Source organism: Mustelus asterias, chromosome 1 (genome assembly GCF_964213995.1).
Source record: "Mustelus asterias chromosome 1, sMusAst1.hap1.1, whole genome shotgun sequence".
In the NCBI taxonomy this organism is placed as follows: domain Eukaryota; kingdom Metazoa; phylum Chordata; class Chondrichthyes; order Carcharhiniformes; family Triakidae; genus Mustelus; species Mustelus asterias.
This window is the reverse complement of record NC_135801.1, coordinates 64,104,983-64,121,499: the sequence shown is the minus strand read 5'-3', so window position 1 is coordinate 64,121,499 and position 16,517 is coordinate 64,104,983. Positions and strand designations below refer to the sequence as shown.

At 43.0% G+C, this 16,517-nt stretch overlaps 1 protein-coding gene across 1 annotated transcript in view; it reads right to left on the bottom strand.

The window, feature by feature from the left end:
* The window catches only part of tll1 (tolloid-like 1), a 308,946-nt gene that overhangs the window by 162,238 nt on the left and 130,191 nt on the right, over window positions 1-16,517 (bottom strand). The window contains exons 3-4 of the mRNA XM_078212332.1: window positions 6,740-6,845; window positions 5,152-5,279 (exon numbers count right to left, since the gene is read on the bottom strand). Coding sequence (XP_078068458.1) covers window positions 5,152-5,279; window positions 6,740-6,845 — 234 coding nt within the window. The remainder of the gene's footprint in view (window positions 1-5,151; window positions 5,280-6,739; window positions 6,846-16,517) is intronic.

The window sequence follows — 16,517 nt, the reverse complement described above, 5'->3', positions numbered from 1 at the left end:
TGCTAGGCCACTGGACACTGGCCTCCAATCACACAAACAGCCTCTACCACCACTCTCTGTCTTCTACCACTAAAAACGTTTTGGATCCAACTTGCCAAGTTACCATGGATCCCATGTGCTTTTACCTTCTTTATCAGTCTCCCAAGTGGGACCTTGTCAAAGGTTTTGCTGGAATCCATATAACCTACACCAACTACACTATCCTGATCTACACATCCGATCATCACCTTGAAAAATTCAATCAAATTTATTAGACGTGACCTCCCTCTGACAAAGCCATGCTGACTATCCCTGATCAAACTATACCTCTCCAAGTGGAGATTAATTCTTTCCTTTAGAATTTTCTCCAATAGTTTCCCTAGCACTGATGTGAGACTCACTGGTCTGTAATTCCCCGATTTATCTCTACCATCCTTCTTGAAAAGTGAAACCACATTAGCTGTCCTCCAATCCTCTGGCAACTCTCCTGTGTAAACACAATAAGAGTTTTAACAACACCAGGTTAAAGTCCAACAGGTTTATTTGGTAGCAAATGCCATTAGCTTTCAGAGCCCTGCTCCTTTGTCAGATGGAGTGGATATCAGCATCATCTGCAATGTGGGGCTTCCCAGGGGTTCCAGCATCTGAGGGAAGCCTGTGAGAGACGCCATCCACTCGCCGCCGCCGCCCAAGAGCGGCGAACCGGGCGGCGGCAAGTGGATGGCATCTCTCACAGGCTTCCCTCAGATGCTGGAACCCCTGGGAAGCCCCGCATTGCAGATGATGCTGATATCCACTCCATCTGATGAAGGAGCAGGGCTCCGAAAGCTAATGGCATTTGCTACCAAATAAACCTGTTGGACTTTAACCTGGTGTTGTTAAAACTCTTACTGTGTTTACCCCAGTCCAACGCCGGCATCTCCATATCATAACTCTCCTGTGGCCAGAGAGGACTTAAAACTTTGGGTCAGAACCCCTGTAATTGCCTCCCTTGCCTCCCACAGCAGCCTGGGATACAATTCACCCAGACCTAGGGATTTGCCCACTTTTAAGCCTACCAAAACTTCCACTACCTCCTCACTCCCTTTGTCAAACTGTTCAAGAACCTCAGTCCATCTCCCCAAATTCTATCCTTATCCTCCTTCTCCCAAGTGAAGAGAGATATCAAGTATTTGTTTCACACCCCACAAATGTTCTCTGGCTCCATGCACAGATTGCCCCCTTGGTCCCTAATGGGCCTACTCTTTCCCTGGTTATCCTATTCCCCTTAATATACTTACAGAAAACTCATCGCCCCATTAAGTTCTAGAAGATCCAGGGGTCTCCAGACCTCCATCCACCTGCATTCCCCCTCCCCACCACGACTTTTATCACTCCTTTGTGCCCCAATGGCTTTCCCTACCCTCCATGTCTGGGACCCTATGATCTTGTCTGGGTCTCTTGTGTCTGGACTTAGGCACCAGGGTCCGCCTTGACCACCAGCCCTGTCCACTGCAGCGCTGTTGCTGCTAGAACCGGAGAGCTGCCACTCTCAAAGTGGGAATTTATCCAGAGTGAGTGGCTGAAGTCCTATCTGCAATCACTTAATACTCATTTGATGGCTGCAAGACACTTGGAGTTGACGGGGATGTGTCTTCCACCAACTCTTCAGATGGTGGAAAATGAAACCCTGCCATCTGAAACATTCAGGCCATTGTGGTAAATCTCCTGGCTGCTTGAATACCCCAATTGTACTAAAGATCATGGACAGCAGATTATTCTCAGTTTATTTATTGCTAATTCTGCACCAGTTGTATAATGGGTCATGTAACAATGGATAAGTGCATAGCCAAGATTCATGTATGTGCATTTGGTGCAAACATGATTTTCACTATCTGGCTAGGAGCAGCCCCCACACTCAGGGAATGTTTGTACAGGTCAGCCATGTCAAAACTACACTGCTGGCCTATAAGGATTGGCCGAGTAGGCAGGCCACACCCAAAATAGCAAATGAAACCTACATGATAGTTGGAATCACTGAGATGCCTTTGACCAGTCAGAGGTTCACCATAAAGCACTCTCTCAAGGAGTCTTTGTGGGTCTAGCAATACTCAATTTACTTATATGATTGGCATCCTCCCATCTGCAAGAGATGCAGGCAATGCAGCCTCAGAACTTTGGTGAGGTGAGATGAGATCTTCTGCTGCACTTTGTTTGATGGGTGAATAAGCCAATTCTGGAAAGGCAAAGAATGCCATAATTACCACACATGAAGTTCTTCCTTGCCTGTGTTACAAGATGATCTTAGCTGACACCTTGCTTACAGGGCTGCCATCTCCTTTGGAGCTTCTGAATCCACATGTCCTAGTGGTGCCAAATTCATTCCCACAGCTCCTGTCGACATTTGCTTTGGTCATCAGCTAGTTTCCCACTTGGCATGAAAGATGTTGAGGAGGTCACTCTGACTCAAAACGCTGGCTCTATTCTCTCTCCACAGATGCTGTCTGACCGGCTGAGATATTCCAGCATTTTCTATTTTTGCTTCAGATTCCAGCATCTGCAGTATTTTGCCTTTATCTGTACCATTACAGCACTGCTTGGGGGTCAGGTGGAACAGGAGTTCTTGCCCCAGCCCACCAAGCTTTCCTGTTTACCCCAGTCAGAGTCTGTGTTCGGTTGACCTCCCCCCTTCACAAACTGATCAACATCGCCCACCCAACATCCATCTCCCCCCCGCAACTTCTAACTGGCTGACTCCACCCCAACTGCCAGGATGTCCAACTCCATCAATTCTGTCCAACCCCTGTGACAGCTGACACTCTCACCCCTCCATAAGCCCAAAGATGTCTGGCTCCCCAGCCACCATAACATCAGCCCCTTAAACACCCTTGTGATTTTAAATTGCTCCCATCCGACTGACATTCAAACCAGTAACACCACCTTGGTCTCCATTTGTTCTCTAAAGATGCATAGCTCCACTGAAATGTCATACTTAACTCCAATTCAATGCCCAGCTATTTGACAAGCTGGTTGGATGTCAGGTGGGAAACATGTTGCAAAGATTAAAATCATTGCCTGCTGTTAGATTCAGCAGCAGTGTGTGAAATCCTTAATTCCAGATTTCCAATCTGCAAATCCTGCATTTTAACTGCTCCCTTCTGGCCTCAAAGTTATTTTTGAAATGTTTACCCCATTCTTAATGTTACAAAGCCAATGTGCAGAGTTAACTGGGTGACCCCAAGTCCATCTCCTTGCTTGCTCCAAAACACAAGTTCAAACTGAACCCAATTCATGGTCCCCACAAGAGAGACAAACAAGATCCAAGCTGACAAGATAAAGCATTGCACTCCATCTTGGGCTTGATCCGAAGCTTCATCTCAGCCAAAAGTCTGGCCTCAAAGTTATTATTGCAGCCAAGGTGTCAGTATCAAACTTGAAATCAGTAAGTCAAAATCACTTGCAGTGGATCTGGAAAGGGGATCATACTTTGGTCCATATGTGTGTGCAAAAATCTAAGAGAACAAACAGAAGGAGGCAATGATGTTCCGGATAAAATGAAGAAATATACAAAAGTATCAAACAGGATGACACTGAAGGTACACCTAATTATTTTTATATTAATATAGTCAACATTAGAATAGAACTTTGGAATTAGACCAAAGCAAGACTAGTGAAAATATTGACATTATTATAATTACATAAACAAAGATCTGGGCCAAAGAAGAGTAAAAACTAAAAGTGAGATCTGTAAATCTGTATTGTAAAGCTGCATAATAATTTATATTATAGCTTTGAAATGGGAGTGTAATGATAATAACTGGATTGAAATGTCAAAGGTAGCTGAAGACCATCAGTTTGACAGAGTCGTTCAGGCAAAAAGAAAGTTGAATTCTAAGCATTTAACCTACTTCATATTACATATTAACTTCAGTCAGAAAATTCTGACACAAGTTTAATATATGGGTGAAATTTTCCACTCCAAAGGAATAAATTATGAGGGAAGGACATCCCGTTTAATTAAGACCAGCAGCAAATGATGCATTGTCCTTCCACTAGCAACATAAATAACAACAAGATCAAGGCTTGCAAAACATCATGATTGAAATCAATCCACTATTCAGCTGTGAAAGGGCTCACTTTCAACTCTTATTTTGTTCTCACCTTTGTGTCCATATGTGTATTTTCTAGTAGGAGATCATTAGATAGCACTAAGTGTGGGAGTTGGTTGTTGTTTATCTTCCTAGCCCAGTATCTCACCCACGTGATTATTCTTTACATGAGTGTTATCTGGTCATTTTACCATGAAAAGCATGCCCAGTCATGTCTTCATTGAACTTCAACACACATGTACTATCTAGCAAATATCACACGGAACATGTATGGGGAAAATGCAATATTTGACTTTGTTTCTCTCTCCCATCAGAATGATGCTGAAGTCAATTTTTCCATTATTGCCTTTCACAGACTCAGCGCTGAGAGTGGAATCGTACTTGGGTCCTTCCTGTTCCATATACCTCAGTGCCACGCCATGCAGTGCACTATCCCTTGAATCACTGACAAATCCTCCTGCTTCTTTTCAAATACATCTTCTTTCCCCTTGCATTTGTTTAATTGGAACAAACAGGAAATAACCTGCTTCCAGGCCACCAACAATCTCAATCTAGTTGGTAGAAGCACAAAGTGCAGCCCGCGATGACAAATGTCTGATTTTTCTCTCACTATTTTGAGAGAAGCCATCTGGTCTCCTTATGGAAAAACTGAAACCACAGTGTGTGAAGGGCGATGACTCACCTGGATCCTACTGCTTGAAGGCAACACAACACCACAGTGAAGTACGGTTAACACCATTTCAGAGTATAATTACATTGATTTAATAACAAAAATTAAAATGTTGTATTAAAATTGTATAGTTCCATTGTAAAACAATGCAAATATACAAATTATCGTTTGGATTCAATTGAGTTTCTTCTTTTTCAATCTAGGTAGTTTGTAGAGCCTATAATAGTGAGAGATATCATCCTCAACACAAAGTTAAAAGTAGCACTTGCCTCATAGTGATGGTCATAATCATCAAAGAAAATGTAAGGTGGTTTGTAGCAGTTCAAACAACATTTGGAGGAAGTCATATAAAGTCACAAAGGTATTTTAAACTGTTTTTTGAGTCAATTTCAAGTAAACAAGAGCAACACTCACCAGTGAAATTGCCTCCAATGACATATGGGATGACACCCCCTGGCCATATTCTCTCAGCTCGTGATGTTGCTGCTCTGGAAACTCGATTCTTCTCAGTCCGACTTAAGGCTCCTGAATTGTTCTTCTCTCTTTTGGTTATATTTTGATCACTATCTGCAAATATTTATTTTTGACATTAAAAGTAATCCACTCATGAATATTTTGAGGATGACTATATCATTGATTCACATTAATAATTTTTTTAATGGAATATCTTCAACTACATCATACAATAACTACAATTTATTTAAATTATTCTTCCAAAGAACTGCCTGCTCCACCAGATTTTTGTTTTGCACTTTCTGTCCGAAGATTTGTTAAATAACTATTCTTCCTCTCCTGACAATGGTGACACACCAACATAATTATCGTGCTTCAAAATAACTTAATTGGTTGCAAGACACTTTGGGAGATCCTGAAGTTGTGAAAGTTGCTATAATAAATGCAAGTGCTTTTTTCATGTAATGGATATGGTTTCATTTGTATCTCACTCAAGTAGCCATTCTTCATGTATGTGCTGATACAGTGAGTATCAAACACATCATTGTCAAGCTCTTCACCACCAGGTCCACATAATGGTTTTGTGTTACAGATAATTGAAGGAGTTGCTGCGGCAAAATGCACTTTCACATGCTTTTGTACTCTGAAGCTATGGTTAGTGGTTCTCTCCATCACATGGCTGACCAGGAATCTCTCCCAATCTTAGCTCTTGCGTTCAGTGTGTGTTGAAAGGATTTGAAGGTTGATCCTGAACCAATTTGGCTATATTATGAGTGCACTTTCCTTGTCGAGTCCTGGGGTGGGACTCGAACCCAGAACGTCGAGCTGAGAGGCAAGGAAATTACCCACTGTGCCACAAGACCTCCTCACCAGTCCAAGTGCACACATACAAATACATATACTTATGCACGCGCACACACGCATCTAAACATACATTCATGCTTTCAGCTGGAGGGTCACAAAAAAATGAACAATGATCGCACGATGCATTATTCAGTACAATTGTGCCTGGCTCAAAATTTCTAAGCTTAATCCTACAAGTGGGATTTTAAAATGATAAACAGAATCTTCTGGACAGAGGTAAAACAGGATTGTTCCTTTACTTTTGCCCATGCAGAAATTTCACCCCCAGCAAAAATATCTTGCGCTGCAGTACAGGTTCATGGCTAGCACGTGCCTACTGTACCCAAGTAGTTGTTCACCATATGAGCCCAGGCAAAACTGGCAGAGGTTTCAACTGGGAGGTGCATTACAACCAAGTCTATTACCATCACCACTGAAATTCATTCATGTCCATTTTGTGAAGACTGATGTCTTCCTGATTTGTACAGCTCAGCATTACTCTATTTGCCCACTGAGACATCAGAGAATTTCTATACAAAGCATTTTTCAAGTTAATATATGACTCATGATTCTACACACTTCTTGAAATCTACTCTCCATTGCTCAGTCTTAAAAATATGCACAATATTTAAAATATAGTTTGCACTATTTCAAAAATACTAAAGAATCAATATTTAAAATGCTGAAAACATTTATTACGGACAACAAAGATAAGTTATTTTGACAAATACCTGCTCCCAATCTTAGTATACGATCTATAAGTTGATAAATTGTTCCTTTCCTTTTAGAAACGCGGTGTTCTCCAGACCCACCTTTAAAAATGCAAGCAGAAAATTACACTCACAACGGCGTATATGTGCCATCCCTTTGATGAGATGTTAGAGGTACTGCCCGTCTGTCAAATGGATGGTAAAATCTCAAGGCTCTATCTGGTAATTGTCCCTTTAAGAAGCAATCTGTAGAGCAAGGGTCAAATGACCTGGGGAGCCAATTGGGGAGAAGGTTGGGGATCACCCTGGTAAGCGTGGGATTCTGTACTCAGAGTTATCTCGGGAGCTGATTGCAGCCATGAGGCTGCAGGCCTCTATATAGTTTCAATCTGTAAATAAATGAGATGTGTTATCCCTAAACTGGTGAACAAGCATCTTCACATTAAAGGAAAAAAGGGAGCTCTGCCGCCCTAGTGAACATTCCTCCCTTGGTCAATACTACCTAAAATACATCAACTGATCGTTATTCTGAGTACATTTTGTGAAACATTACTAGCAACACAAATATCAATTATTCAAAAACTATTTCATTGCTTAAATGTATGAAATCTTTCAATATGAAAATACAAATATTATTTTTTTTTTTAACCACAGTCAAGATTGTACAGTCAGAGGAGTACAGAAAAATCTAAATAAACTGCAGGGAATTCAATAGGTTACTGTCAGACTACTGTACGAGAATCCAGGAAAAATATACAGTTAGGTAAGCAATGTAAATGCACGATCTATTTGTGGTCACTGCCACCAGAAGGAAATAGTCACTATTTGTATCAATACAAAACTTACAAAAATGAAAGTCTTGCATTTATATGACACATTGTCACATCTCTCTAACATCTGTTAGAGTGGTACACATACAATAAATTAATTAAAGTGCTGTGGCAGTTGTTAAGGAGACAAACATGGCATTCAATTTTCACTGGAAAGAGAGGGGAGACTTGATAGAGATCTACAAAATTATGAGAGGCATAGACAGGGTGGATAGTCAGAGGCTATTTCCAAGGTTCGAATCGCCAATTACAAGAGGGCAGAGGTTCAAGGTGAGAGAGGGAAAGTTTAAGGGAGATGTGCAGGAGAAGTATTTCATGCAGAGAGTGGTGGGTGTCTGGAACGCGCTGCCAGACAATGTGGTGGAAGCAGGCACATTAGCAACATTTAAGAGGCATCTGGATGGGTACATGAATAGGGAGGAAATAGAGAGATATGGACCGAGTAGGAGCAAAAGGTTTTTTTTGTTAGAGCATCATGATCAGCACAGCTTGGAGGACCGAAGGGCCTGTTCCTATGCTGTATTTTTCTTTGTTCAATTTGCAGACAATAAAATCCCACAATCAGCAAAAAGATGAATCTGTGATGTTGGTGTCAGGATGAATCTTGAGCACGACACCAAAGAACTCCTTGTAATATTTAACTGATCCTTAAAGATTCAGAAGAAGCAAATAAGGCCTTAGATTTTGCATGTTAACCAATGAATTAAAATTGTGAATGCCTTGAATGAGGCATGTTGAATACGATGTGTTAGTCTCCAATTTTTCCTATATTGATTAAAAATTTGCACTGGGATTAGGAATAATCTCGCATCCAAAAGTTCAATGGGGTAAATTTTTGCCTTCACCCGGGTGGTAACATGTCAGAGTTGATCATCCATTCATTTCCTCCCCTGAAGATTACTGCACATTCATTGAAGAGAAAAGAATTACCATATTTCTAACAAAGCTTATCTGACTAGATCATATACTCAAGTGCAGGAATAGCGTTTGAACCCAAAGAATAATGTGGCTTTAAAATTAGAAGTGTGCTTTCAACTATGATCTTTGTTCACTGCCAACAGAATGAATTTTATTTTCTTTCCATTTTCCATCTTTTGTGTCAATTTTCTTCCCTCCCTCTCTATTCCTAGGTTAGGTTCAGTTTTACACAAAAAAAAACTTATATTCCAAGACTAGCCCAAATTCTTCAACTATGACAGTAAGGTCCTGGTGGGCAGGTTGTGAGGAGCGTCAGTCAGCAACTTTGGAAGACCAGTTTCCCCAATATGCTGAAGAGTGTTAAATCCTGACCATGCAGCTATTTTTTTCCCATAGGATTCCCTCACAGAAATCAGCCAGATTCATCCCCAGGGTGAAGGGCACCACAGAGCAACTTGCAGCCCAAGAGGAAGTAAGGAACCTGCTGCGACGCTAAAAGGAGCAGGGGGAGTGAGGAGTGGAGGATCTGACCCTGGGGAGGAGTACCAAATGGCAGGGAAGAAGATACTTTGGTGCACTGCAAGGAAGCACTTGTGCTTCTCCTGGCCATAGGTAGTGCTGCAAGGGCACATAGCATTTCCCTAAAGCTTTTCCTTAAACCTGCCTTGCACTGACAGGTTTCCCAGCGGCTCAGAAAACACATCTTGCCAGGGTTAAACCTTTAAGAAGTTAAAATGTGAAATTCACAGCCTTATTATAACATTTAAGTTACCAACTAACCTTCAACAACAACCACTTCTATTTTTATAGCATCATCAAACATAATAAAACATCCCAAGAGGCTTCATTAGGTATTTTGTTATCAAACAAAATTGGACACTGAGTCACATTAGGAGATATGAGGGCCGATGACCAAAGGTCTGATTAAAGAGATAGGCTTTAAGATGCACTGGGGAGGGGAGGGAGGGAGGGACGAAATAGGGAAATGTTTCAGGAGGGCTTTCCAGATCTTAGAGCCTTGGCAGCTGACGGTATAGCTGTCAATGGTGTAACAAATACAATCAGTTGTCAGTATCAGAGGGGTGCAGATATCTCAGAGGGCAGTAAGGCTGGAAGAGATTCAAAGAACAAAGAAAATTACAGCACAGGAACAGGCCCTTCAGCCCTCCAAGCCTGCACCAACCATGCTGCCCAACTTAACTAAAAACCTCTCCCCTTCTGGGGACCATATCCCTCTATTCCCATCCTATTCATGTATTTGTCAAGACGCCCCTTAAAAGTCACTACTGTATCCGCTTCCACTACCTCCCCCAGCAATGAGTCCCAGGCACCCACTACTCTCTGTGTAAAAAATCTGCCTCATATATCTCCTTTAAACCTTGCCCCTCGCACCTTAAACCTGTGCCCCCTAGTAATTGACTCTTCCATCCATGCCTCTCATAATCTTGCAGATTTCTATCAGGTCTCCCCTCAGCCTCCGTTGTTCCAGTGAGAACAAACCAAGGTTCTCCAACCTCTCCTCATAGCTAGTGCCCTCCATACCAGGCAACATCCTGGTAAATCTTTTCTGTACTCTCTCTAAAGCCTCCCACATCCTTCTGGTAGTGTGGTGACCAGAGTTGAACACTATATTCCAAGTGTGGCCTCACTAAGGTTCTATAAAGCTGCAACATGACTTGCCAATTTTTAAACTCAATGCCCCGGCCAATGAAGGCAAGCATGACGTATGCCTTCTTGACTACCTTCTCCACCTGCATTGCCACTTGCCGTGACCTGTGTACCTGTACACCCAGATCCCTTTGCCTATCAATACTCCTAAGGGTTCTGCCATTTACTGTATATTTCCTATCTGTATTAGACCTTCCAAAATGCATTACCTCACATTTGTCCGGATTAAACTCCATCTGCCATCTCTCTGCCCAAGTCTCCAACTGATCTATATCCTGCTGTATCCTCTGATGGTCCTCATCGCTATCCGCAAATCCACCAACGTTTGTGTCGTCCGCAAACGTACTAATCAAACCAGTTACATTTTCCTCCAAATCATTATATATATATATTACAAACAGTAAAGATCCCAGCATTGATCCCTGAGGAACGCCACTTGTCACAGCCCTCCATTCAGAAACGCACCCTTCCACTGCTACCCTCTGTCTTCTTTGACCGAGCCAGTTTTGTATCCACCTTGCCAGTTCACCTCTGATCCATGCGACTTCACCTTCTGCACCAGTCTGCCATGAGGGACCTTGTCAAAGGCCTTACTGAAGTGTCCATGTAGATAACATTCATTGCCCTACCCTCATCAATCATCTTCATCACTTCCTCGAAAAACTCAATCAAGTTCGTGAGACACAATCTCCCTTTCACAAAACCATGTTGCCTCTCACTAATACGTCCACTTATTTCCAAGTGGGAATAAATCCTGTCTCGAAGAATCCTCTCCAATAATTTCTCTACCACTGATGCAAGGCTCACCGGTCTGTAATTACCTGGATTATTCTCGCTACCCTTCTTAAACAAAGGAACAACATTGGCTATTCTTCAATCCTCTAGTGCCTCCCCTGTAGTCATAGAACATAGAACAGTACAGCACAGAACAGGCCCTTCGGCCCACGATGTTGTGCCGAGCTTTATCTGAAACCAAGATCAAGCTATCTCACTCCCTATCATCCTGGTGTGCTCCATGTGCCTATCCAATAACCGCTTAAATGTTCCTAAAGTTTCTGACTCCACTATCACTGCAGGCAGTCCATTCCACACCCCAACCACTCTCTGCATAAAGAACCTACCTCTGATATCCTTCCCTCTTCCGCTCCCTCAACCTTTCCTCATAAGACTACCCTCCAAACCAGACAGCATCCTGGTAAATCTCCTCTGCACTCTTTCCAGCGCTTCCATATCCTTCTCATAGTGAGGTGACCAGAACTGCACACAATATTCCAAATGTGGTCTCACCAAGGTCCTGTACAGTTGCAACATAACCCCACGGCTCTTAAACGCCAACCCCCTGTTAATAAAAGCTAACACACTATAGGCCTTCTTCACAGCTCTATCCACTTGAGTGGCAACCTTTAGAGATCTGTGGATATGGACCCCAAGATCTCTCTGTTCCTCCACAGTCTTCAGAACCCTACCTTTGACCCTGTAATCCACATTTAAATTAGTCCTACCAAAATGAATCACCTCACATTTATCAGGGTTAAACTCCATTTGCCATTTTTCAGCCCAGCTTTGCATCCTATCTATGTCTCTTTGCAGCCTACAACAGCCCTCCACCTCATCCACTACTCCACCAATCTTGGTGTCATCAGCAAATTTACTGATCCACCCTTCAGCCCCCTCCTCTAAGTCATTAATAAAAATCACAAAGAGCAGAGGACCAAGCACTGATCCCTGTGGCACTCCGCTAGCAACCTGCCTCCAGTCTGAAAATTTTCCATCCACCACCACCCTCTGTCTTTGATCAGATAGCCAGTTACCTATCCAATCAGCCAACTTTCCCTCTATCCCACACCTCCTTACTTTCATCATAAGCCGACCATGGGGGACCTTATCAAACGCCTTACTAAAATCCATGTATATGACATCAACCGCCCTACCTTCATCAACACACTTAGTTACCTCCTCAAAAAATGATGTGAAGATGCCGGCGTTGGACTGGGGTAAACACAGTAAGAAGTTTAACAACACCAGGTTAAAGTCCAACAGGTTTATTTGGTAGCAAAAGCCACACAAGCTTGGGGCTTGGAGCTCCGAAAGCTTGTGTGGCTTTTGCTACCAAATAAACCTGTTGGACTTTAACCTGGTGTTGTTAAGCTTCTTACTGTGTTGACCTCCCCTGTAGCCAGTGAGGATACAAAGATTTCTCTCAAGGCCCCAGCAATTTCCTCCCTTGCCTCTCGCAGTATTCTGGGGTATATCCCACCAGGCCCTGGGGACTTGTCTACCTTAATGTTTCTCAAGAACCCCAATACCTCCTCCTTTTTGGATCACAGAGATAAGCAGAGATAAAGCTATGGAAGGATTTGAAAGCAGAGGTGAGAAATTTTAAATAAATATATTGATTAACCAGTGGCCAGTGTAGGTCAGCAAGCACAAGAGTGATGGATGAACAAGACTTCTTTGAAGATTGAGACCATCCGATCAGCTGCTTTTGTTGCTTCCCTCCCTCTTCCCTGAGTAAAACCTCTTCTCAGGTTCTCCACACTCTAGAACAGAACTCATGACTTTCTGTAGTTCCTCTCTTATCTCGCCTCATTTTATTCATGAGAGATACCTTCTGCCCTCTCAATCTTATTCCCACTAAACCACTGACCACTCTATTTTCCTTCCTGGCTTCCAACTTAGTGAATATTGTTAACTGTTCTTGCTCTTCAAGCGTTGTTCCTATATCCTTTAAATCTGCCGTCATGATCCTTTGCCTAAAAAAAACCCCATCACCAATGTTCCCTCCAAAGTGCGGGGGTGCATAGCTGTACGGCAATCAGGAATTTGTAGTAAAGGAGACAGAGTACACAAAAGAAATGTTTCATTTAAGAATTGCACATTATAATTACTCCAGAAGTTGACTGTGAAGGAACCGTGATTTATTACACAAATGAAAATAAACAATGACCACAAGCCTGTGGTGAACACAACAGGCCCCAACTGGGGCTAAAAGGTTAATGGACCCTCTCAGGGTCTTGCTTATATAGGACTCAGTATATGAGCTCCATCTGGTAGGCTAATTATCAGTCCTCAGGGAGCTCGTATTCAACAAGCCCAACTGGGAGGTCAATTAATGATTCCCCATGCAGATCATGGGGATTTTCACACCTCTCCCCCTTGCTGCTTGGGCACAAGAGCTGTCTTCACCTTTTGGCCAATGGCGGGGTATAGCATATCGGCAAGTGCCTCTTTCTTGACGACCGATTAAATATTATTGGAGGTGTTTCTTCCTCACCAATGGCTTCTGGCTGGGCTTCTGCTGTTTAAGTCTCCATTTCAGAGTCAGAGATCACGTATGATATTTTGGGGTTTCCCATTGGTGGAGGTATTTTGTCCTCCCTCTGTGTACTTGGGGTCTCCGATGGCATATTCGCTGAGTTTGGTGCTTCTGTTGACATATCCCGATGTTTTAAGTGGTCCACATGTTTTCCTTGTACTGTGTCTCCAACTTTCACCATGTAGGACACTGGCCCTGTTTCAAAGAGGATTGTTCCTGGTGTCTGTTGGGTGCTGCCTCCAGAATTTCGCACTAAGACAATGGGCAGGTTTTAATGGCCTCACTCGAGCGAGACCGGAAATTCCCACCCAAGGTCAACGGACATTTCCGTTATCCGCCACTCGCCTGCTCCAATTCCGTGGGGGGCGAGGCAGTAGAATTCCGGCACTTATCCCTGTGAAAAGACTCTATCCGCTTCTTTTCTTTAATTGTGGCCCTTTTTTTGTGCTTCTTGGTTCTTTTCCACTCTATTTACGTTTGGGAACGTAAGGCTTAGCCTATTCCATAGACTCCTGCCCATTAGTAACTTGGCCGGGGCTACACCTGTCGTGACATGTGACATCATTCTATAACTGAAGAGAAAACATTCCAGTTTGCTGTCTACAGATCCCTTGGTCTGTCTTTTCATTCCCCTTTTAAAAATTTGGACAGTTTGTTCCGGTAGTCCATTCGATGATGGGTGGTAAGGGGCTGTGTGGACATGTCATATTCCATTTGTTTCCGTAAATGTCTTAAATTCCCTACTGGTAAAAAGGGTTCCGTTATCCGTCACCAAGACATCTGGGATCCTATGGGAACAGAAAGATTGTCGCAGTTTCTCTATCGTGTTTTGTGATGTGGTGGACCTCATCTGGAGCACCTTCATCCATTTAGAATGGAGACCATGAATGATCCTGCAAAGTCTGCATGTATCCTAACCCATGGCATTCCTGGCCATTGTAAGAAGTCTAACAACACCAGGTTAAAGTCCAACAGGTTTATCTGGTAGCAAAAGCCACTAGCTTTCGGAACAGGCTGTCCCTTCGTCAGGTGAGTGGGAGTTCGGATTACAAACAGGGCACAAAGACACAAACTCAATTTACATGAATAATGATTGGAATGTGAGTCTTCATTCCGGGCCACATCATTCCTGGCCATTCCCAGGAATGTCGGGAAGCTACCAATGGTGCCTTCTGATTTTGAGAACACATTCTACATATTTGCACCATTTTCTCCATGTCCATGTCAATTCTAGGCCACCAGATGTAGCTTCTCATGAACATCTTCATTTTTGATACACCTGATTGGCCATTATGCTGTTCTTGAAGGATAGGCCTTTGAGCAGGACGTGGGATAATTGCCCGGGCTCCCCACAGGATGATGCTATCTTCCATGCTTAGTTCCGGGTATTTTGTCGCATATGGCTTCAGGTCTTGTGTTGGATATTCCTGCATTCCTCCATTTAATATCACGTGGTTTAGTTTCACCAATGTAGGGTCATTTCAAGTCTAAGTTTTTATTTGCTTTGCCAAAATTGGCAAAGGGTCCACAAAATTTAATGTCACCACTACCTTCATCCATTTTTGGTGGTGATGGAAAGCTTATGGGCAAAGGAAAGTGACTCAGGGAGTCCGCGTAGGCGACTTGTGTCCCTGGTCAGTGTTCCAGGGTATACTCATAAGTAATAGTGCCCATCGCAGTATTAGGGCTGGCGCTATCGGAGGGATAGTTTTGTGCTTGGAAAAATGGCCCAACAGAGGTTTGTGGTCTGTTAGGATGGTAAAGTGTCGACCCTACACATACTGATGGAATTTCTTCACTGCGAAGACCATTGCCAAACCCTCTTTTTCTATTTGAGCGTACCTTCTTTCTACATTGGCTAATATCCTTGAGGCATATGCAATCAGGCACTCCATCCCGTTCTTCCATTGGTGATAATACTGCACCTATTCCGTAAGGAGAGGCGTAGCATGTTATGACCAATGGCCTTTCCAGGTTGAAATGGGTCAACATGTTATCCGACTGCAGTTGGTGTTTTACCCTCACAAAAGCATCCTCCTGTGGTTCTTTCCATGCCCACTTCTGATGCTTTTACAATAACGTATGTAGGGATGCCAATAAGATTGCCAAGCTTTGGGTCTGGAGTCACATGTAGGCCAGACTAGGTAAAGACAGCAGATTTCCTTCTCTAAAAGAGCATTGGTGAACCAGATGGGTTTTTAACAACAATCGATGATGGTTACCATTACTGAGGGTAGGTTTCAATTCAGACTTTATTAATTGAATGTAAACTCCCCCAGCTGCTATGGTGGCGTTCATACCCATGTTCCCAGAGCATTAGCCTGGGCCGCTGGATTAATAACTTAGTATTGGAAAGGCTGAAGCCATTGTTTTTGGTCACTGCCATAAATTCCATTACCCAGCAACTGACTCCATCCCTCTTTCTGCCAGACAGTTTGCAACCTTGATATTATTTTCAACCCCAAGATAATCCCCAAATACATATCCATGCCATTAATATGACCACTGCCTGCAAACAGATTGGCTGCCAACCCCTTATCCCAGCCTTCAATGAGAACATGGTCAGTTTGGAGTTAAGTTAGGGTCTTGTTTGAGAATTTTTTTTTAGATTTTTATATCTCATCCGATGACAACCCACCTTTTTTGGGGGGGTTAAAATTACCCCCACTCCCACACAGAGTATCAAGAATTTTTTTGACTTTGGAAAATATTATAACCAAGCCCAAACTTGACTTCTACTTTTGTTTACCTATGCCTACCTCCAGCCAATTTCCGGGTCCCAGGCCCAGAGCTTGGCGAGTTATTGTGGCTCAGATCATAAATATCATAGAACCTCGACAGTGCAGAAGGAGGCCATTTGGGGCCATCGAGTCTGCACCGACTCTCCTACAGAACATCTTTCCCAAGCCCACCCCCTGCCCCATCTCCACAACACCACACATTTATTCCACTAATTCCCCGAATCTACACATCTTGGAATACTAAGGGGCAGTTTAGCATGGCCAGTCCATCTAACCTGCACATCTTTGGACTGTGCAAGGA